This window comes from Sciurus vulgaris, assembly GCF_902686455.1.
Source record: "Sciurus vulgaris genome assembly, chromosome: 6".
Taxonomy (NCBI): domain Eukaryota; kingdom Metazoa; phylum Chordata; class Mammalia; order Rodentia; family Sciuridae; genus Sciurus; species Sciurus vulgaris.
The window spans coordinates 54,907,229-54,932,330 of NC_136466.1; the positions used below are offsets into that span (position 1 = coordinate 54,907,229).

General features: G+C 40.3%; 1 protein-coding gene across 9 annotated transcripts in view; it reads right to left on the reverse strand.

Annotated features, from left to right (window-relative positions):
* ZNF608 (zinc finger protein 608) overlaps positions 1–25,102 on the reverse strand; it is a gene marked incomplete at its 3' end in the record, with an annotated part of 104,640 nt that overhangs the window by 53,177 nt on the left and 26,361 nt on the right. For all 9 annotated transcript variants that reach the window (XM_079144060.1, XM_079144054.1, XM_079144055.1 and 6 more), the window contains one exon: positions 8,238–8,493. In XM_079144060.1, coding sequence (XP_079000186.1) covers positions 8,238–8,493 — 256 coding nt within the window. The remainder of the gene's footprint in view (positions 1–8,237; positions 8,494–25,102) is intronic.

Here is a 25,102-nt window from a genome sequence, read left to right on the forward strand (position 1 = left end):
TTACAAGGAACTCCTTAAAATCAATAGCAAAACAAAGAGTAATCCAATTTTTTGCCAAATGGGCAACAGACTTGAATAGACATTTGTCCAAAGGAGACAAATGGCCAAGTATGTGAAAAGATGTTCAACATCACCAACCATCAGGAAAATGCAAATCAAAACCACAATGGAATGAACCTTGAGAACATGATGCTAAAGCGGTCAGCTATGCAAGGTGATATGTTCTAGTGACCCATTGTACAATACTGTACCTATAGTTAGCAATCATTTTTTAAAGAAAGTAAACTAAGTGATACTTGAATAGTGAGAGTATGGATTTTTTTCTTCTACGTTTTAACTTTTCTTTCCAAATGTCCTAAAATGGTCATATATTCCTTTTATAATCAGAAAATAGAAACCATATTGAGGATATGCATGACTTAACAGAAAAGGCATGCCAAATACTTTGTTTCTCTCCTTTTGTTCTGATTAGCCTAACAGCAACAAGGTTGGGAGCTGAAATATAATAAAATATAATCTAATTTTATAATGGATCAAAAAAAATCAGTGACAAACTAGGTTTCTGGAACTGTTTTTGACTGTCTAGACCAAACTTAATTTAAAAGAAACATATTCCTGACTAGAAATTTGTATTACTCAAATTTAAAGAGGTATCAAGTGCATACCACTTTGTTCCATGAATTTATTCAACAGTCAACAAATGTAGTTACTCTGTGCCAGGCACCAGGGATCCAACAGTGAGCAAGACAGATGAGATTTGTGCACTTAAGCAGCTCACAGCAAAGTGGGGCTGAAAGGGATGGTTTGTACACACCAACCCAGCAGAAGCTCATGCTAGAACAACTGTCAAAATTAGATGCTAAAACTATAAAGAAATTTTTATCACTCTATGTTTAAAATTAAAAATCTAGCTATTATGTCCCTTTTTACTTCCTTGTTCTGTAGAACACTTTGAGAAATACACAGGAACTTCTGAGTGGTGATACAGAGAAATCCAGAACCCAGGAATAGTGTGAAGAGCAAGGGCTTTGAAGGTCCAACTGTGGAGAGTTCAAATTCGGACTTGGCAAGCCACCTGGCAAGGTGAATTCCCTTCTAAGAATCCATGATTAAAATATGGATAAGGAGAGTGAGCTTACTTTGGATTTTGTTCTGTGGGATAAAAGAAACCATCTGGTAAGTGTCCCCAGCACAATGCCTGGCACAGATTAAGTGTTCAACAAATGAATCCTTTGTCTTATACGTAAAATATAACTGTTTAAGCATAATAGCAAGGACTTAAGGACAAAGATGTAAAAGTCAATGAATGGGAGGAGTCCGATAACTGGCAGGGTACAGGATTTCTTTGGAGGTAATGAAAACGTTTTGAAATTAATTATAAATGATGGTTGTTTAACTCTGAACATACTAAAAACCAATGAATTGTACACTTTAAATGGGTAGATTGTATGCTATGTAAATTATATCTCAATAAAGCTGCTATAAACATTGTGTAAAAAAATCAATGAAATACTCAGATCAATATGCTTAGATGGGCAAACAGCTAATCTTTGCAACTAATGAGACCATTTCCATTTTGCAATCAGAAATATATCTTCAATTCAAAGTCCCTGTAATGTCAAGACTCTTAAGATTTCCTTACCAATTCCTTCTTTACAAGAAAAAAATAAACAAGCAGACAGGACAATATCACACACACACACACACACACTCACACACACACAAGTCCTACAAGACAACTTTAATCTTCTACTACATCCATGTCCTAAAAAAAGCTTTTAAATGTTTACATTCCATATTCACACACAGTAGTTAAATTTCATGCTAGGCGTGGTGGTGTATGCCTATAATCCCAGCAACTTCAGAGACTGAGGCAGAAGGATCACAAGTTCAATGTGGTACAGTACCTGCCTAGCATGTGTGAAGCTCTGGATTTAATCCTCAGTACCATGGGGGGGGGGGGAGTTTAGCTATAATATCAACTAACAAAAAGGGGTAACGAGATGCCTTTATATGGAGAGTTCAAAAGTTACTGCTGCGTCACTTAACGCCCAACATCACCATACCAACATATACACCCAAATGAACCAGAAACTAAATGTTTGGTCTAAAGTCAGTAAGCTGAATCCTACTTAAGAGCAGCACATTTTTCACACTGGCAAGAGGTAAAGTGACCAGGCATGTTGTTGCTGTGCAGCAAAACACACAATCACTCATGCTACCTGAACTCTGACCACATCGCCTCATCAGGAAAGCGTAAAACAAGTGGGGCCGGGGGGAAAGCAGAACCAAACACTGGAAAATGGCACAAAATCCACGAAACTTCTCTGATTCTTTTCCTCTCCTTCATTCAATAAATCTTTATTGTCTTCTGTGTGCCTATGTGAAGACCCACTCTCCATTTATACTCTTGAAAGCTGATAACATTAGTTTCACTCACCTTAAGAAAGAAAGTACTTCAGTGAATTTTGTTGTTTATTATGTATCCTTAAGTGGATTGTATTTTTATTAAAAATTTTTTTGCTGGCATGGATCTGTGCCTATAGTCTCAGCTACTGGTGAGGCTGAGGCAAGAGGATCACTTGAACCCAGGAGTCTGAGGTCAGGGCAGAGACCCTGTCTTAAGAAAAGAAAGAATGAAAAAAAAAAAAAAAAAAAAAAGAGGGAGGGAGAGAGAGGGGAAGGGAGGAGGGAAGAAAGGAAAGAGGAAGGGAAAGGGGAGGGGGGAGGAAAATTCACCATTCTGGTCCAGCAAACACATAAATCTGATTTTCAACTTGGTTTGCCTTTTCCATTGGCAAAGTGGGCAGTAAATGTGCAGCTTGGAAGGACACGGCCACCTCTGGGCTGCCCTGCCGCCAGGGATCTCAATCCACTCTCTCATGGTCAAACCCTACTGCAGGTTGGCCTGAGAAGGTAAGAGAGAAGCTGATGGCCCAGATACTGGGTAGAACTAACTCGTAGTTCTTTTAGTCCCTCAAAACCTCTGTGGCATTCTGGTGAGAATCTCTGGTGAGAATCCAGGCTGAACCCGTTTCCCTGTTACCACAGTGATAAAACAAGGCTCATCTGCCCAAACCCACCTACTGGATAGGGGCTGATGTACCCCCAGTTAGCACTCATGGAAAGCACCAACCACTGGCCATCCTATAGCTCCCCATAAGTGTATGGTTCTGATCATCGCTGATGGGAAGGTATAATGAATATACAAGTTAAAAGTGTTCTTCTTACTCCCTTTATGAGTCAAAAGTTGAATTTATGAAATTACATAAATAATACCTCACTCCATCAGTTATTGCACAAACTCCATGCTCAGTTACTGAAGACACAAAGTTAGCCTGGATTAATGTTTAATCTCTACCCAAGGTAATCAAAATTTTAAAAGAAATATCTTATTTGAAGTAATAAGATTGTAAGTAAATACTGCAGAGGAGGAATAACAATACCATATGTTAAATCCATCCTCAATTACATAGGATCATTTGCCTTTTAATGAATTAGTTTAAAACCCCCTACACTGCACATTTAATAACACTGGAGATAAAAAAGAAGCAGAAGACTTTAAGGATATCTCTAGTGGTTCAAAAAAGAACCATTTATTTCTCCAGTTAATTACCTTTAAAACATTAATTCCCCAAATCACTTTTCTTCCCTTGGAAGCTGAACACATAGAACACCAGGTGAGGAACATCCTATGAGGTACCAAGCGTTCCTCCTCTCACACCTGGTGCCACGTCTTCCCATTAAAATCACACTCACTACCCTAAGTTGCCATTTGAATTTTCATCAACCCCCCCCCCCCCCCCCTGAAAACTCACTCCGATTCTCTGAGTCCAGTTCTTCCTTTGCTGCCTTAACCACTTCCCCTACTAGTATGGGTTTCTAAACTATTTCAAAATCATTTAGCAGAGATCATGCAGAAATGAAACTATTGTGTCTGGCTTGTTTGAGAAATCAACAGTGAGGACCATCCCCACCACATCAATAAATTAGAAAGATCGGTATCAATTAGCGGTTCAGGAAGCCCCTCAAATCCTCTGTGGTTTTCACCACGAGGTTCAAGGCTGGATCCTCTTTCTCAAAGGTCACTAGACAACCATGCTCACCTGCCACACTTCAGCATCTTGAAAGGCACTATCTACTACTACTACTGTGGTATAAACAACACAGGTGCCCTGTCCATTTCATACTTTGGAACGTGAAGCGATAATACGTGTGAATTCCTTAAAGGGAAATGGTCAAGGAACTTGCAGAAGGCTCAGTTTTCCACCCTGTCCTGAGGCTGTAGTTTGCCACTGTCTCAACAGTAGAGTCACCTGGGAAGGCTCTGAAAGAAGACCAATGCCAGATCACCATACCTGACGAGGGAAATGCTGTGATGGCACCTGGATATCTGCATGCTTTTAAAGCTCTCCAGGTGATTCAAAGGCACAGTAGTGAAATCCAATGTCCCATAACCTATAGATGTCTGAAAGACCATCATTGGCAAATGCCAGCTTTCTTCCCCTCACTTCCTTTTCTTCAGTAGCTTTGTCTAATACTTAAGAGACTAGAGGGGATGTGAATGATACTGTCAGGGCAAGAGTAAATGACAGTCATAGCAATGGACAACAGACTTAGTTGAAACAAGTATGTTCTTGGTTATGCCCCACCACCCACAAAAAAAAATAAGTCCATTAAGTAACATGATTCAATGAAATGCAAAAAGAAAATACATTCATGAGAGCTAAAAAGCCAAGTTCAACACATATGTATTTATAAACAGTGCTTTATATACCATGCTTTTTTCTTTCTCAAAAAAGCAAAATTCTCAAACAAATAATTATACAAGGCATGTGTGTCCCAAATGTCAGGAATGAAATGCTGAGGAAATTCTTTCCAACATCTGTGAGTAATTTTGTACAATACATCATTGCTCCTATGCATTCACCTTAAAGAAGAAAGATCAGAGTAGAATAACCAAACATCCAAATGTAGTAATAGTTTTTCTCTCCTATTAAACATGGTCTGAAACACTAATTTTTTCCAGAGGGAACTTCACCAGTAACACTTCACTTGGTTCTAAAGACAAGCAGGACTTCACGTACTGGTAATACACTGGGGGCAAAGATTATGAGTAAAAGAACCGTCCTCTAAAGACAAATTCCAAGCACAAGGAACAATTAAGTGTTAAATAGGGATTTCACATTCCAGTCTCACCACAGCCAAACAAACCCAAAAGAATATTCAACATTCCCCAAAGACTTTCAATATGAACTCTCAAAATTCTAGGACCTTAAAACACACACACACACACACAAATTTCAACACACATGAATGCACATAACAAATTAGGTTTGTGAAAAACACCACCAGTTATACAATACCCTCAATATAAAAACACCAGGGAAGGGATTTTACCCAACTCAATCTACAGAACATTAGTCAAAGCACCTGACAGTTTTATAAGTGCTCCACTCAAAGCTCTTTGTTTAGCGAAACCTCATACTACCAAACTATTGTATCTTACTTTTCCCTCCCTACTCCCCAAAACCATCTCTTTAAGCTCTGCCAAATAACTGGCTCCAAATGTGTTTGTTTTATGTCTGTTTTTTTCCAAAAGGGAAAATTTAACGGTCAAGTGGACTTCATTTTTAAGTTCGTACAGGCTTTAAATACACTGTACTGAGAAAAGAATGCAAATGGAATGCTCTAGAAAATGGTTGCACATTAAACACACGTCTTATAACCCAGGCCTTCACTAAGATGAGCTCTTAAATCCTATGGAGGTCAGAAGTTTAGTTTTATTCAGAAAAATATCTCTATTAACATCTCCAGCTCCTTCTCATCATCATGGTAAACATCTACACATCCCCAAATCCTGGAAAATATGAGGCAGTAAAGAGAAATTCAGAGCTGCCCAAGGTTCTGCTACAGTGCCTGAAAGGCCTCTCAGGCTGGGTCTGCCATACGAATGAACAAAGACATATGCAGAGACAGACAGATGGCAGCACATAAAAGCAGGCACGTCAGAATCAACAAACTGACTTTTCAGAGGACACTGCGGAATGGTGAGGCTCTCTCTCTATATATATATCATTATCAAATAATAATAATCATATCTCAGCTCTTCAAACATATGATCAGAGTATCAGAATTCTACTTCAATTCATGAACTGCTAGTTTCTAAAGACAGATTCTATTTTTCTAAATAATCCTATCTTTTATTAGAGGTTAAGGTTAAAAGTTGAAACTAAACCAGACTTCTAAGCAAACTCAAAAACAACCCAACTGTCCCAGAAAGTTTGTGGCTAATTTTACCACATCGCCCAGTGAGATCACACTGCAGGAACTCAGTCCTAATCCACAGTTAAATAAATAAAATTATGACAAGCACTGAACTGATGAGTGTTAAGTCACAGCTAAGAACCGGGAAACAGCACTTCATCCCAAAGAGCAATTATCCAGGTACAAAGAAAAGCTGACTCCAAGTGTATGGAAGTTAACTCTTGTTCCTTCCAAATCTTTTTTCTGTCCCTGAAAATCTGCACCCAAACTAATTAACTGTGATCTTATTAATGCCTCAACTCCTTTTTCTATACTTTTCACACTGAGGTATTAGTCTGAAACCCTTCTCCACCACTTCTGCTCCAGGGAAGGCAAACTGTGCACAACCCAAAGGGAGGTGATCAGACAGAAGCCTGTCCTGGTGCTGGGAGGAGGCGGCGGTCCCCAGTAGACAAGCAAGCTCAGAACGATTTAATTCCGGCTCCTCTTACATCAATTCCTCCCAATGTGGTTTCACAGTATTGTTTTAAATTGCTTCCCAGAATGTCTGAAAAACCCCAATTAAAAATATAATGAGGGAGAAGATGAAAAACCCCAAAATTTCTAAAGCCAAAAGTAAATTCTAACCATCACTTCCATGTAAGCAAACAAGAGAGCACATCACAGATACTATTTTCATTTCCTTTTCTTGTGTAATTAAGTCTTTTTCTCTCTTTCTGGCACTATCTACACAATTTTTTTATCTAATTATGAAACATATCATACAAAAGTGTGTGTAATGTAGTAAGTAGAATTCAAAGCCTTATCTAAAAATCTTTGTTTTTTCTATCTTGAAAGAGCTTGAGCTACTTCTTGCCCAGTAATTACTCCCCTGACATATTCCCCTTTCCCACCCACTCAGTCTCTTTTGCACATATTCTACCTTTTCCCTTTGAATTTTGGCCCTCAATTTCCCCCCCTTGATTCGGAGGAACCTAATGAATGATTTTAAGTGTAAGACACTTCTTATTATTCTCATCTTGGTTTACTCTTCTAATAAATGACAGTGATATTCACAATTGTCACCCCCCCTTTATCCTTGACCAGTCTAGTTTAAATGGGGAGAAAAAGTGTCCCCAGTTCTTTATTTTCCTTTGTTCCCTCTGGTGCCCCCGGGGCATACTTTTTCCTTAAACTCCTCTACCCATTCTGAAGGAAGCAAGGGGCTCTCGGTTCTTGGCAGTTGGTTTTTAGAATTTGTTGGCCTGTTAATGACACAGGCCATCTGAAACACCCTGTACCTGACCATGTGCTATGAGACGTGGCCAACTCTAATGTGGATCCACTACCAGCATGGCACATGCTCTGATTTATATTTCCAATAGCAATGACAAATCGATCCATTTCTCTTGTACCTTGTTTCCCTTGTGACTAATGGACTGCACTTGCCAAATGGCTTGCTGAGTTAAGGGGCAGGAAAGGTCCCATGTCTCTGGCCATAGAAGAGATGACTGGCTCAACTAGGGTGTAAGCCTTTGACCTTGACTCCATTAGCTCTGAGCACCAACCAGCCACAACCACATCATGACAATGGTCCTCGCTATGTACAAGAACCCTTGCTCCATCCAGAAGGTAAACATAAGCCTCCACAACACAAAAGCAATCACATCAAGACAGACAGACTGTCTGGCACACCAGGAATAAAATGAACATGACATCAAGTTACCCCTGACCCTGCTTCTCACAGTTCTTCCCTGTTCAGCCCTTAAAGTGGAGAACCACTTTTAGGGGCACCAACTCATCTTAAAGGTAAAAGCATCCATGAACAAGACGACAAACACAGTTCTTAGATCAACAAAAATTCAGAGAGCCTAAAAAACCTCTTTTCTCTCCTCTCTGAATACCACAAAACCAATTCCCCTCACAGATGGACAGAAACACAACACAGGGTAGAGGGCACAGGAAAATAAAGAAAAATAAATTGTATTTACCTTCTTCTGTTTCATGCCACACGATCCCTTCCAAATTCACACTGGTCCCAGGTTCACAGGGCCCCAGACACTCTGGCTCTGTCACTACTCCAACTTCACACGTATTGACACCCACGGAACGAGTCCGAACCAAAAGCTGTTCAACTGGTGCTGCAATATTGGATGAGGATGGGGGAAAGTAGGAGGGTAGAATCTGAGGCGTGAGACTGCTGGAAATCGGTGGCGGTGGTGCTGGCACTGTGAACAGGGGGTCAACCTGAAAGACAGACAGGCTTACTGCAGTGGCGCTGCATTCCCGAGTTCTTTTTAATGCAATCTGTTTACATCGCTTCTAGAATACATCATCATTCCAAATTCCATTTGCAATTATAATCTACTTTGAGGGTTTTAATGATGCCAAAATATAAAGTAAAATAGAAATGAACATTGTATTTTTTCATGACAAACAAGGTAAACGTAAGAGCACTAGCTTCCTGACTTACAGCCAGGCCTTCAATATTCTAAATTCACCAATGAACAACTTGTTAGTCTCAGTAGACGTGAATGAAAAATGTGTTGCAAAATTAAGACTATTTTCCACTTGGACTGAAATCTTATTTTCAAAATCATATGCTTTTCCAAAGGATTAACTCCAATAAATATCAATAAACAATAAGGCCTACCTTATTGGACTTAAATTTAAGTACAGGAAACGGACTGAAATTGTTTTCAAAGTACTTTATAAACCATAATGAATTAAATCACCACTAAAATATATTAATTTACTCTGCTGAATATATAAAATATATAAACTTGATTACACACACTGAAACACATAAACTGGATATTATTAGCATGTATTAAACATCAACTCCTAATTAAGTTTTCTATTGCAAAGTTTAGCAGAATTCATAAAAGAGGAGAAATAAATGTGTGTGCCCAACTTCAACAGAATATTAATTATTCCAGTGCACAAATCCTTTTTAGTGATTCTGCCTTTCAAGATCCCTGATGAATTTAACCAATGCTTAGCAGCCCTCTTTCTCAATACAGGAAACAAAAATGACAGTCAAGTACAAGAGTTTGTGGTGCAAAGATATCTCCTTTGCACCTTGTCCCCAGGAGGTCAGCAAAAGAGTAAGTCTAGAAGTCTGACATGATGAATCAAAGCCTATGCATACAGTACATAGGTAGATCACCAACAACCTATTCTTTATTTTGCCACTTACCAACTTGGACCTACTACAGAATAGCTTTGAACCTGGTGACAGGTTATTGGTTGTGGGAAAAGCTACACAAAACACACCTGTACTAGGACTCCAGATTATCCTATATCCTGATGTTGCCCATAGACATGGCCTGCTTACAAATGATGACATGCTGCATTATCAGTTGGGCTAACAAATCATAAATGTTTAAAAAGCATGCATAGAAGATTGTTCTGGTAAAATGCTATCTTATCTGTTGTTCACATATATCCCTTGTTATCCTCTGTAGTCACTTGGCTACAGATGTAATATCATAGTCTTTGTTGCTTAAAAAAAGTAATAAAGCAAAGCAAAAAGAATATATTCCAAGAGAATCAGATGAGGACGTGTGCGCCCAGTTAAACAGCTGAAGCAGTCAGCTGTGTGGGCTCCTTGTTCAAATGCCTGTAGGAACTACTTCTACAGTTTGCATTTCACTAAAGTGATAAACTGACGTTCACTTGCCTGAGTGATCCAAGCCGCAATAGAACAGCCCTTCACCCATCTGCATGTTAAAGAAACTTAATTTCCTGCTCTCAAAGCTGCCATAAAACTTCTTTTGCTCCATGCATTTTACTGTTCTATATTCTTGATCACAGAGTCCAAGAGAGGAAAGCATTTTGCAGTCTCAAACCCAGATATGATGATTTATGATTCTGGGTAAATGCACCTTAATATGGATCAAAGTTCACTCTGATAGTTCCTATTTTTAAATGGGGCTGACAAATGAAGAGAGGGGTTCTGAGGCAGGAAATTTAAGCAGGGGAAAAAAACAATCCGATGTTACCCTGTAGTCTTTATTACAACTGAAAAGCAGTGTGGGTTAGAATCATTTTCCAGAATTTAAAAAAAGAAAGAAAATTATAAATCAGTTCTACTTGCTCCCCAAAACTTCATAATTTGTATAGTTTGTTGTAAACTGGCCATGATTCGATACTATGTGTATAAACTGTAAAGACAAAATGGAATATTCTGAAAGTGTTCTTTACATGGCCTGATTGACAGCCTCCATTAATACCAAGACAACTAAACTGGAGAAGAATATGCATGAAAATGGAATAAAATTAAAAAGGGGTCTTAGAAAGCATCAGCTCCTTGAGCTGAGGACACAATGGGGCAATGAATGCTACAGAAGTTAAGGGAGCAGGACATGCTGACTCCAGGATTTTGGCCTCCAATCTGACACTAATTAGCTTGTAACCTTGAAGAGTCACTTCACACCTCTGAGGTGTTTTCCTCAAACAGAAAATGTATATTCCTCGGCCTTCTAATTGTTGATGATAAATCCTATCACATAGGTTTCTGGACCAAATCCCTGTATTTATGTGCATACAAATACACCACCATACTATCAATGACATTTATATAATTCCAAAGATCGAATTTACTACTCCTTTTCTTCTCCTCTCCCTTTATCCTCTTCCTCTTCTTTATTTTGGTGGTGCTGGAGATTGAACCCAGGACCTCAGGCATGATAAGCACAAGTTCTACCACTGAACTACACCACCAGTCCAAAGATACCAGATTTCCGAGAATCTGGCTGGCTTGAGGGTGGGGCCATGATATCCTACAGGCCTACAAATGAATCAACTGCTTATTTTCATTAATGCAATCCAAATGTAATGACAAAAGTTTAGTTGGTGATACTAAAGATGGGAAATTGGAACCCTGTCCAACATGTTTAAAAATGACAATGCTAAGGTTCAGAGATGTTGAACTATAAATATGAATATCCGACATGATAATAGTCTAAAACCCTTAAACCTGATAGGTAATAGTCTTAAAAGGTCAAGGTTTTTTATTTACACAAATGAATTTCTCTTAGTTTCTCTCCTGTACTGGCTTTGCTTGTGGTAGCTCAAATCCACTATTCCCAGAGTCACTGGATGGGCACCATCTGTGTCTCTTAAGAAGCGTAAAGGGAATCCTGCCTTCCCCCCCAGCAGGCCCTTTCTCTTCTCCCTGAGGAGAGAGTGGAGTACAAAGACCACCCATGTGGTCTGTGGCAGGCCCCTCTTCTCTAGAGGTCACCAATGGGAAAGGGGTTTGGAGATGGAGAATTGAGCTATTCTGGAAGTGTTTTATTTGGCAAGTATGCTTTTGAGGTTTGTTTTGGTTTGTTCTTTGGGTACTGGGGACCGAACCCAGGGCACTTTATCACTGAGCTAAATCCCCAACCCTTACAGTCCCCAGGCCTATTTATCTTTTATTTTGAGACAGGGTCTTTCTAGGTTGTGGAGGCTGGCCTCAAACTTGTGATCCTTCTGCCTCAGTCTTCCAAGTCGCTGGAATTACAGGCGTGCTCCACTGCCCCAGGACAGGTATGCTATTTTTAAAAACGCTCCAATTTTTTTTTTTTGCCAGTACTTGAAACATTACAGAGGGATCTGGATTTCCATTACAGCTTAAACTTAAATTGGATAATGTGCTTTGCTGGGCCCACATTACCCACGGCATCAATACCAGGGCTGAACTCCACTTCAGCTTTCCCATTTAACTTGCCCCGCACAGGCAGCTCGAGTTTGTGCTTCCAGCCTTTCCCTGAAGCAGTCATAGAATGTTCCACCAAGAAGGTCACCGAGGCCAAGCGACCTAGGGAGAAAAGAGCAGCCTGTATTGTGCAAGGGCAATAAGCCACCACTAGTGGCAGCTGGGGCGAGTGGAGTAGAGTAGCAGAAAATTTACAAGAGTTCAGCACATACTGGGAGACCAAGAAGGGTAAGAGGAAAATAATTCAAAGAATGTGGCCAATTCTTTCTTCCAGGTAATGCCCCCAGTGGAATATGCCCCCCACAAAAAGGTTTCAGTTCTCATGTGTATCTCATGGTGTCACCCCCGAAGCTGCATGTACTATATGTGGGACCATATGTAAAGCAGAATTTTAAAGGATGCTCAGTAGTTATTTTTGCCTAATATAAAAGATCAACCCAACTGCACCCTGACTTCTCAGGTCAATGGTCCATAAACTGAACCACAATCCCTTCAAACAATGAAGCTCGTTAAGGCAGAAGGCAGCAAAGATTTCCACAGGACCTCATCCTAAGAGGAGGCAGCCTCCTAGGTGGTGACTCTGGGATTCAAATCCTGGCCCTACCTGTGCTTGCTGTGTTGGACCCTGAGTAAGTTACTGGGCTCAGTTGTCTGCATCTAAGAAATGGGAATGATAACAAACAGTTACACTTACTGGGTTGCAGCAAAGATTCAATGAGATAATTCATGTAAAGCGAATGCTCACTGCAGTGCATAGCTCAGTAAACACTGGCTTAAAAAAAAAAAAAAAAGTCCCTGGTCTGATATTACAGTTCCCTAACCCTGCACACAACCTTACAAAGCTCTTTTTATATCCTACTATATTTAACATAAATCTATAATCCCCTCCAAATGCATGGTTAAGTGCGGTTAAAGTGTGTTAAAAGTACAAGAAAAAGGGGCTTAACCCAGAGAAGCTCAGCCTGGGGAAATATTGCTTCTTTCATATACTGGCATCTGGCAGCAGTCGACTGGCTTAATCCACCCCCATTTTATAGTTTTATAGCAATGATGCGATTGCCATGGAGGTCCCAAAGAGTTCTAAACTACTACAAAAATTTCCTTCCACAAATCTCTAATTGCACCTCTTTTTCATGCACTGCCATCAAAAAAATTTACTCCTGCTTACCTAAACTCAATCACACATTCACCTAACAGACAATTATAGCACACATGCTGGGTGCCAGGTACCACGGAACCTGCTAGAATGAGTTGGCCCAAACCAACCACATCCCTACCCTCATGGACTAACTGCTTAGTGAGCAAGACTGTCACACTCCAAATCATCACATAAATAGATCAAAATCACAGCTGTATTATTGAACCACATCCATAGGACTGTCCTTGGTAGCCTGTGTGAAAAAAGCAGGGCCCTGGTGAAAGACAAGGGACACAGACATCAGTCTTTGGAGTTGAAATCCCACATTAACCCTTTGCTGTATCACCTTAGGCAAGCCACTTGATCTCTCTGGGCCTTTGTCTTCATTGACAAAATGGCAACAGCACTTGCCTAATGTGACTAGGTGACATCCCACAAATAACCTTAGCTCAGCACTTGGTACAGAGCAGCACTCAAAAAATAGGAGTGATTACTACTGTACATGTTATTATCATTATTACAAAAACATCTGAAACCTGAACTAAAAAAAATAGATTAGTGGTTTAGTCCCATAGGGCAAAATGCCAGGATTTACTACACCAAAGAGCAGTCAAGAGAGGCAGTTCTGAACATCATTCTGGGGGAGAAACTCAAATACAGTTCTAATCAGATATTCCTCATTTAAAAGTCATTGAGGCATTATTGGTCTAATAACAACTAGAGTAAGAGATCAAGCTAAAGAAATGGCCAGTTTTAGCTACGGTTCCTTTGTCCAACCTCTTTTCTGTCATCTTGATGGGGCACGGATGTAACCTATTAGAGCCCAAAAGAGGAAAGCAGGAAAGCAGTCATCTCCAGTAGAAAAGAAAAAAAGAAAAAAAAAAAAAAAAAAAGACCCATAAGTCTAACAGCTGGTGGTGGCAGCCTGTCAAACTGAGGAAAGTTAATGTCAAGAACAGACGCGCGGCAGTCTCTCACTGTTATTTTTGCATGATTATTCCCAGGTGTTGGAGCACGCTGAGCAGTAGCCTGGCTATTTATCACGCCAGAGAGTCTAAGAGCATGGGAGGGGGGAGCAGGGAGGGCAGAGGGAGGCAGGGAAGAAAAGGTTATTTACACAGATAGCGGCACTTAGCGTGTGCAATCGGAGGGCTGGTGGTGGGGTGGGGGGACTCTGCAGAGGTCCTGGCAATATTTCCTCTGTTCACCTTATTTCAAGGGCTTCCTGAGTGCTGATGAACAAGGACGGCTCCAAGGCTGGAGTGCTGGTGGTGGCAGGCTTTCATCACTCCAGCATTTGACAGCGTCAGCCAGAGATGGTTTTCAGTACCAGCAAACTGACAGCAAATGAGGAGGGGTCTCCAGGGCAGGGCTGGGGAGCACTCCAGTGGGCACTCCTGCTCCACCCGGATGTAATAACGGACATTCAGGTGGCTCTGTGGCATGAGGCAGCCAGTGCTGCCAGGCAGAGGGAGAAGGTGGAGCCCAGCACTGCAGATAGGCAAGTCTCTTAAATGCAGCGATTCCCTGCCTCGGCTGGGTCAGGGCGGAACCCTGCAGGAGGGAGCTGGCCCCAGGTTTCTGCCATCTGTTGCCACAAATCTCCACACCCATCCTGCTATTAACCCTTCAATCCTGGGATTCTCAGATTGCCAACAACCAGAGGGGGGATGGTGTTTTATTTTGCTCAGAGTCGATATTTTTATATTCTATGAGCATGCTGGGTTATGATTACTTAATGCTCACATTTTCTCCATGTCCTAGTATTTGGCTATTTTATGAGATTGCCCACAGTCTCCTCTTAATTTAAAAAGCATTAGACAGAGCCTGCACTACAGTAGGAGAAATCACCACTCTTGAGAGGTGACCAGTGCCACAGAATCGCACTTGGCATCTGCCTGACATCACAGCTTCATCAGCAAGGCAGGGGAGGCTTAAAACCTCTCTGTGAGTTAATCAAGTCTGAATTTCCATCCCTGATGGACAAACCTGGAACCACTATATCTGTGGTTGTTCCTAATCCTCCCTTTCCTAAACGTGATGCAGACTTTTCAGAACAATGATCAGAGCAATTTATGCTTCACAGCTTGCTGCACAAACAACATGAGCAAATTCTCACTAAGAGTCTAAGGTGCCAGAATTCCATCTCCTTTAACTCCCCATCACCCCAATTTGACAGAGGCAGAAACTAAAGATCTAACAGTATGTGTCACTTATCTGAGGAACTGAAATTTAAAGTCAAAGCTTCCTAGTCTCAAAGTCCACAATCTTTCTTGTAAAAATAGTAAGAACACTGGCAGCAGCTACTGTTTCACACGTATAACACAGAGGGATTACGCTGGTTGTGGTGTTGCACACCTGTAATCCCAGCCACTCCAGAGGCTGAGGCAGGAGGATCTCAAGTTCACACCCAGCCTCACCAATTTAGTCAGACCCTCAGCAACACAGCAAGGCCCTATCCCACAATAAAAAAAAAAAAAAAAAAAAAAAAAGACTGGGGATGTAGTTCAGTGGTAAAATCCCCCTGGCCTCAACTTTAGTATTAAAAAACAAAAAACCCATAGAGGAATTTTTAACTGTTTTGACATTTATAGTATAGGCAGGCTTATACTCTGCATTCTTCATAAGAATCTTCATAAGACTGTGAAGAGAAGTACCTTAAGAGATGAAGAAAAGGAAACTTGGGAAAAGTTAAGTAACTAGAAAGAAGACTTAGAATGCCTTGGTTGAGTCAGAATTGGGTCTGCCCTGGCCTAGCATCAAAGGCAAACTCTTCTAAATGTATACTAGAAGACAAGATGGAAAGAAAACCTCCTCCAATGGTAATTTCTTACTCTTCCCTATGTTGGAAGCCACACTCCTAAATCTGTTTTTTGCCCACAGGTTGAAACAGAGCATCTCAAGGCTTCCCAGAAAATACTGCATTCCCTTCAGAAACCTCCTTCTAAAACCGAAGCTCAGGTTTGGTTTTGTTGTTGCTATTGTTTTAAACTCATTCAATTCCACCAGTTACAACTATGTACACATACGTGGAAATTATATTACTAGTTTCATTTTTGCACTACCTGCTGTGAAAACCAACATTGTCTTAAATAACAAGTCACAGCAGTCTCAGCTAATGAAGTGTAGTTTGGGCTTAGCAACTAACCCCCTGGGTCCGGCTAGGTCTGTGGCCCCACAGGGTCAAGATGAACGCTTCCATTTCGCCAGAACCTGATTTCAACAATCCAACACCTCATGGTGCTGTGTGGGGGAGGGTGTCACCAACTGTTGTGGTCACCCCAGAGGTGGCTCTGTGCACAAGTCACAAAGCAGAGGCTCACATGGTCGGTCACATGTGTCAAATATGTTCCAAACAGTGACTATTTTTAACTTCATCCTCTAGCCTTAACAGTTTTCAAAGTACAGCAGAAGGTACTGAGCATGTAAAGACTAAGCATAATTAAATGACTCTACTCAATGCCTTAAATTTTTGTTTTGAAGCCAAACTAAATCTCCCCTTGAAGGCCCTAATGTGTCAAGTTCACTGCAAAGTGACAGTTACAGAGGTGGAGCAGATGCTGGGACCTCGAGGACTCTTCCGCCAGAGCACATCAGTTGTCACATACTTAGCCTCATCTATGTTCTCTGAAAGAATCCCGTCCATTGCTGAGCCACAGATACTCAATCTGTCTGAAAGCGTCGCTGACATCTTTCACTGCACAGAGCTGGGAGTGCTTTAAATAGTAGCAGTAAATGATCAGTGTTTTCATATCTCGTTCAAAAGCATTCTCTGATTTCCTCTCATCCTGTTTCCAAAGACACTTAAAACATGAAAATAAGCTACAAAGAAAGGAGACCATCGTAAAGGTAATAGAAAAGCCTATGTTCTTGGATTAATTCTTTTTATGAGTCCCTTTGTTTGTACAAAGCTAAATTCCTGAAAAGTTTCATACAGATTCCATGTCTATCAATTAGATCTCATTTCTGGGCCCTTAAAAGAAAGACTTTTAAAAGAGAGCCAAATGGTAAACTCTGGGTGTTGCTTTATAGGAACACACCTACATTAGCCATCGATTTCAAATCACGTGGACAATGCATGTATCTTAGTAGACACTGACCACTGATAAACAGTGCCAGATTTGAGGAGCTCCTAATTTCTCCTTGAAGTCACACAGAAATAAGGGAAAGGCTGAAGGTATCTGACCCTCATCTTTCTGGATGCAAACATGATTTGAAGAGAGGAGGAAGGCAGGGACCAGGAAGGGAAGAAAACCTGTTGGGGGATAATCCCCTTCCTCCTCTTCATCTCAACTAACAGCAATTCTTTATATTATATTAAGAAGTCTCACTTGAGATTACAACTAAACTTTAAGACATTTGAATGATAAACCAGACATATGCTGCCCATTACAAACTAAATGACGGGGCTGTGTCTGAATCACACAGTGTGGGAACTAAGGCGGTATCTTAAAAAGAGTCAAAACCTGCTTTTTCAAAGCACCATGAATCAGCCACAGAAAGGACAATTTTGTCTCCCTGACCAGGATACTATCTTGGTACCACATTCCTCCTTGCAAAATAGTAGCACTGCTCACAAAAACTCAACACTTGTCTAAAAGGCTCAGTGTATACATCTTTTCCTTCCTTCCCTCCCTCCCAAACATCCATCCGAAATATTGATCCATACCACTAAATTAAGGAATGTTCTGAAGCTTTAATTATTGAGTACAACTTAGTAAAGCTCCCCATCATTTATCACAGGGATGAAATGGTTAAAGAGAAAGAGAAAAATCATAGAGCTCGTACATACCTATTTTCGAACATATCTACTACATCGATGTATATGGTATTTCCATACATAATACTTAGCACATACCTATTCTCAAGTACACCTTGTTTATTTTGGAGGTTTTCAAAAATCTTTTTTATTATTTGTTCTTTTTAGATACACATGAGAGGATCAAGTGTACTTTAAAAGACACATTCACTACTACCATGTAATAAAAAAAAGCAACAGCAGTGGGGGTTTCCTCAATGTGATTTTGTGAACCGAGGAAACTGAAGTCTTAGGAGAGAAGCTACTTCTCAGGATCAGGAGCAAAAATGAGAAAATATGGGCAATACCGGTGAGATTGGTCATTCTCTCTACCAAGTTCTACACTACAACCCACACTTTCAAAAGTTTCTTCTGGGGGCTGAGTATATATAGCTCAGTGCAGTGTTTGCTTAGTATGCACAAAGTCCTGGGTCCAATCCCAGCACTCTGGGGGGGAAAAAAAAAAAGTTTCTTCTCACAGAGCCCCACATGAAAGAATGTTACCCATAGGCCAGGGCTATTTTCCCTCCCAAAAATAGATCAGATTTTAAAATCCAGTAGGCCACTTCTGAACCTCTTTTCTAGCAGTTTCTTGTGTATCCTCTCATATACAAACACGGAGGGAAAGTGGATTACTTTTCATTTACAGCCTTCTGCGTTACCTGAGTGTTAACATGAACATGTTATACTTACATCATTTAAAGACATCTCTTTAATAAAAGATGTTAAGCCATTCCATTTTAGAATAAACAGACATAAACAGGAAGAGGGCTGAGGAAGAGGGCTCATGGTGGAGGACTATTATTTCAACAAGTGAGTCTCAGGTGGATCAAGGACCCAGTTTGCGCTGGGGAACCAGGCACTGACCCCACACTCTCTTTGCAAGGGCTGCTGTGTGCACCTCATTGTTGGGGAAGTCATTCTCTCATTCAAAAATAATCTGTGGGTGCCACTATATGCCAAGCATTGTTCCAGATGCCATTTGGAAGCCGGAGGCTGGCAGAGGAGACAAATGGTATTTGCAGAACAGAGAGTGGTCAGGGCTGGGATGGTCAGGTAAGCTCAGGGCATTGTGGAAGTACCAGGGGGTGGTGTAGGGAGTGTGCTGAGATGGATCAGAAGGATGTGTGGAATTTGTCCTGTTGAAGAGGTGGGGTGTGTGGGCAGAGCTGAACCACTCTGGATGTTACATTCAGTTAAGGGGTTGGCAGCTCAGGAAGCCAGGAAGGGCAGGAAGGGCTGAGGCTGAAAATCAGCTCACAAACAGACGAGGCCAGATTAAGAATCTGGGGTTCACTGTGAAGTTAGAAGACAGCACTAAGGATTCTAAACAGGGGCAAGGGAAGATCATCTGATAAAAAGCACTTCAAAATATGCTGGAAAACACATGAGAGAAGGAAAAACTAGAGGGAGAAAGATAATTAGGAAGCCATGATAGAATTCCAAGAAAAAGAGGGCAGCCATGGTGGGGACAGGGAGCAGATGGGACCCAGGAAGGCGGGGAGAGGATAAACCCAAAAGATGAATCCCAGGTGTCTGTTCAGATGAAAGTGTCACTCTGCAGAGCTTCAGCAGAGGGTCACCTGTGGGGCAATGAGTATACTGAGCAGAACTGCTGGAACTCAAGGGAATTATTTAGACTAGAGAGGAGTCGCTGGTACAGAGAAAGTAATGGAGCCAGCGGAGTGGACCAGATGGCTCAGGAAAAGCAAGAGGAGTGTTGAGGAAAGGGGCAGAGCCCTGGACAGCCCAGCAGTGGTACAGAAGAGAGTGAGGGGAAGGAGCTGAGTGACTCAGTAATCAGGGAGAATGGAGAGCAGCTCCAAGATTAGAAAGGGCTACACAGTGCGGGCTGGGGATATAGCTCAGTTGGTAGAGTGTTTGCCTCCCAAGCACAAGGCCCTGGGTTCAATCAAAAAAAAAAAAAAAAAAAAACTGAAAAGAAAGGGCTACACAGTGTGCAGCACCACCATGCAGAAGCCAAGAGGACCCAGATCTCTTATGGAGCTGGCCCAGAGTCCCTCTCCCCTCCAACCACTGGAAGAGCAAGGCTGGTGTTTTCTTAAAGACTGCCGATTCCGGACACTTCCCTTAATTCCACTCTAACAGCCAAGGCAGCCCACAGTGGTCACTGCACACACTTGGAACTGTCTGTCTCAATGCAGGAGAAGAAATAAGACTTAAGCCCGGGACTGTAATCACCTTTTCCCATTAGATGACTTGTGATCTTTGAGAAAGCAGACCCTACTCCTAAATGCCATGTCCCTTAATCCTTTGTGTGTCACGGGCAGTCTAAAAGGCAAAGAGTGAACTTCACTTCAGGGGGCTGTGTCACAAATCCAATGGGTATCCTGAGTGAGCTTTTTCAAATTACCCCTACCTGATCCTGCCCCTTCCAGTGATACCCAAGGCACCAACCTTAATAACACGTTTACAGAGCTTATGTTACCATATGGCTAAGCCAACATATTAAAACCAAGCTACTACGGTCTCTGGAAACCACAGGATAGTTTTCAACAGAGATGAAAGATGGAAAACCTCCAAATATCTAGGGATGGACTTATAATAGAATATTTATAGTTATTTAGAATCACATATGTAATAGGATTTTATTTGAGGGGATGATTTTTTTTCTCTTCCAGAAGCTAGTGTCTAGGAAGAATCCTCACCTAAGAATGAGATCAGGATCCACCAGTGTCAGTATCTAAGAATTAAGAATGCTTGCCTCAGCAATTTTATAGAAGCATCTCAAGAATTAAATAAAACGAACTCTATGAAAATGGCTTCGAACCAATGCACAGATATAAACAGAAATAAATGTTACTATCCATTTGTACTTGTATAATTACTAATCCACTTTATAGAGTTACAAAAGATTAAAGGCTAGTACAGGGGTAGACAGGATCACATTCTTTTAGCATCCAGTTTTTCCAGAATACTTACTTATTTTTACATGTCTTTTACTTCAGAAAAATTCTTGGATGACAATAGGAAATTATTAAGACTAATGAGGGGTTGGGAGGCTGGAATGTAATTCAGTTGGTAGAGTGCATGCATAAGGCCTGTATTCAATCCCCAACATTGGAAAAACAAAAAAACTAATTTGGTGGGGGGAGGCAATCACTCAATCTCATATCTGGCAAATAGTTTTTTGTCACACAGAACAATAAGAGATTAGCTCCCAAATGGACATGTAGCCACAATCTTTACAGTACGTACCACAAAGAATCCAAGATTTCTTAATCAATGAATAAGATATTTTATATAATGTGACCCCCAAAACAGCAGATGACGGGGATATATTCTGTATACTAATATCAAACTATGAGCACCCTGTAGGCAAAAGAGCTTCCCATGTTTACAACGAAATATGTATTTCTATTATACCTTCCCTTAATTTTACAATAATTTCCAGTAAGTCAATAAACACCTGCCAACAGTTTCAGCATCAGACTAAGCTAAATTTAAATCGAGTTGATTTGAATCATGATTTAAACCATCAGTGAAGAAGAACTAATATCTTTTAACATTAAAAAAATGCATGCTTACTTTTGCCATAATGGTAATAATACACTTCATAAAACTCATAGATGTGTGTACATACACTACTTTTTAAAATAAAACATTACTTAAAGATGGTATAAAAATCTTTTAAAACATTCCCATAATTTTTATTTTTAATATTACCATCCAGTCCTTACATATGCATACATATTTTACATAATGAAAACCATGCTCCATACCTCTTAATGCATTTTTTTCTTATTTACAGCTACATTAGAAACTCTAATATAGTTGCTTTATGTATCAAAACTAAATGAAGCATCTATTTAAATAACTGAAGGACTGTGTTCTCTGAGTTAATCATGGGTATTTTCCCACTATATTAAAATCTAATAACCATAACCAAAACAACTTATAAATTGCTTTTGTATAATAAAAAAAAAGTATTAGATTCAACCATGAATCACTGTAAGATAAGCAGGTTAGTTAAGTACCTTTGTTAGTCAATGTTCACACTTTTCAATAAACATTTATTCCTTGACGTTAGTGCTTATTTTAATTACAACCCTAAAATTTACTAAGGAAAAGGAATGTTCATGTCAAAGCCACTCTTAGATAGCTGAGGAATAAACTTGACCCCTGGAATTAAGGAGATCAAAACTCTGCAGCACTCATGGCTCTTTTGTTTGCTCTGGATGGGGTGAGTACCATTTATTTTAAGTAGCTCTGGTGCTAAGTGCATTCTCCTGCATTCCTATATCCAAGAACTCCACTAACTATAGCAATATATTAACAGAACTTCCACCCTGATCTTTGCCACAGAACCCAATACTCTGAATAAAAGTTAATGAATTTTGATAAAATATTCAACCTCTGATATACCTTAAAACCATACAGACTTCTCTTCAAAGCAACATAATTTTTTAAAAACCCATGAAAAAAATCAGCTTCTTAAAAATGACAATTCTGAGCTGGGCACAGTGGGGCAAGCCTGTAATCCCGGAGCCTGGGAGGCTGAGGCAGGAAGATCTTGTTCAAAGCCAGCTTCAGCAAAAGCGAGGTGCTAAGCAACTCGGCGAGACCCTGTCTCTTAAGTACAAAATAGGGCTGGGGATGTGGCTCAGTGGTCAAGTGCCACTGAGTCCAGTTTCAAAAAAAAAAAAAAAATGACAATACTGATTTAATTATTTCACTGAAATCTAAAGACATCTGATCTCAAAAATTAAAGATTAACTATCATTAATAAACAATTGTGCCCCAGTACATGCATAGGGCAACAAAATAACCTTAAAAATTAAGTCCTTTTGTTTTTTACTTTTACAAATAGTAAAAGTTAGCTCTGGGCCAGAGGAGTCTGTGGCCGTTAGGTAAAGAGCCATGACTTAGCATCAAGTTCCCAAAGCCCACCATGTATATGGGACATGCAACCAGGCTTCCTGTTTGCAGTGAGCAAAGTTTGGGGCAAAAGTCTGGATGTGTCTGTGGTCAGTAAGCACCAGGCAGTGGAGAACAACAGGTATTATTCTGTGGCTGTTACCTCTTCTTGTTGTAGAACCTTCTTGTTTTCTCTGGCCCTTCTATAAAAGGAAGTCATACCTTGCATGGGCTCAGCACACACTATGACTGAACAGTCAGCACAATCTCACACTTCTAGATGGCCCTCCCCAGCCATGTCACAATCTGAGCACAGGCCCACATTCTGAGAACTTTCTCCCCGGAGTCTTCTGCTCTCCTTCTTTCAGAGTGGCATGACCCCAAGTACTACCGCCCCACTCCATTCACCTTGGAGTAAGTCGCAAAGGCAAAAATACAACCTGCCATCACAACCTGTTCACCCTCCCACTGAGAATAGGTAATCTTCCTCTGCTTATCATTCCCCAAGTGCCTTGTTAGGGGAACAAAACAAATTCTCTTTCACATGCGTTAGAGAGTCTAATATTTTGTCAAACAGAAATGAAAAATAAACCTAATCTAAGCTGTCATAGAATCATGAAATGCCTCTGGCAGTTCTATCAAAGTATGTAGACATGTACGGACTCTTTGAAGAAATGAAACTGCAGTTTATCAAGTGTGATTTATAAGCAACACTGATTTAGCTGGTAGATAACACTGCTGTCTAATCATTAGTAGTCAGACAACAGCCATGTGAACACATCAATTATGGGCCACTGCCAAAAGCCCTTGAGATCTTGGAGATTAACAGCCAATCCTCTGTTTTACAAGCTCACATCAAAAAGAATATTAATAAGAGGAGGGGCAATGTGAAAGCTTGTCAGAGTAATTCAGCCACTAAAACAAGGCTTTTTCTCTCTCTTCTCTGTTGAATTGGCCCAAGGAAGAAGCTGGCATCAGCTACAAAGTACAACACTGCCAATTCCTTGGAAAATGTTTTTCACTAACATATGGGAACTTGTAAGGGTCTGCAAAACTGCTATTTGGTGAATAAAGACAGGCAAGCCTTCACCATATCCCTTTTTTAATACCGGCATCACACAAATGGAGTCATTATCGAATTATTTTTAAATTATCATGCACAGTAGAAATAACCACTGGCTTTTTCTCTACTCTCAAAATCAGAAATTTTGTAAAATCTCATCTGTATTCTATTTCTAATATTTCTGCCATCCACCAAAATTTAATTAAGAGAAACTAATAGTACTAACCCTCACGTTAATGAGGTTCTTCAAGCTAACATGGTTCTTCCCATTGTAGAACAAAAATCAAAATGTGTGTTCTCTAAGTACTTAAATTTCTTCTTTACAACTATCTCAGGAAGACAGATATAAAGCCCATTGATATTTCTGCAATTAGAATTAACCAGTTCTCACAACCCATATATAGAGAGCATTTGCAAAAATAGAGGCCACAGGCACAGCATTCATTTTGCTTATATCATTATTTAACATACACACCAGTGAGGATTGCTGGATTTTTTGTAAATGATCAGATTAAAGCAAACAGCTGGCAACTCAACATTTAGTGGGGTTTTAGAAGGCTCCCTAATTCATGAACATAAGCCACTTCCAAATGTGTGGCCTGGGTTTCCCTGTCACTTACAGATTTGTTTGCATTTATATTTGTAAAACACTCTATATTTACAAAGAGTTTTCCCATTATTTAATTTGTGGTTCATCATTTCAGAATCAGCATGGGGTATGGGGAAAACATTAGGGGAGGAAAAAGAAGCATGGGGTTCCTGTTGCTTCTCAGTAGTCAGGCTGTTTGGCCCCTGAGCAAGTCACTTCATTCAAGGGCTTGTTGACAAGCAATTGTTAAATCGAAGATTCTGTACCTGAGCTTCAAAGACTTTGTGGAGTCTGAGAAACCCTGTGATTATAGAAGCAAAGGTTTGTGTGTGTGCGCACATTTTCTTTCTTCTTCTATTATTATTATTTTTAATTCCTGGAAAGAGGGTCCTCAGATGCTCACTAAAATCCAAACCTACAAGATGAGGTAAGAACAGACCAGGTATAAATTCAAGGACAAAAGCTGTGCCTCTTTTTCATTGTAGTACATACTCAATAAACTAGAAGGCACTGACATTCATTCTAAACCTCAGTTTCTCTGCCTGGAAACCAAAGCAATAATATGTTTTCTTATGACCTTTGAAGACTGTCATAAAAAACCAACAGCATATTCCTTTGGAAGTATTTACACATAATTTAAGGTGCTACTGAATTCAACCAACGTTCCTTGGGCAGCTAAATGC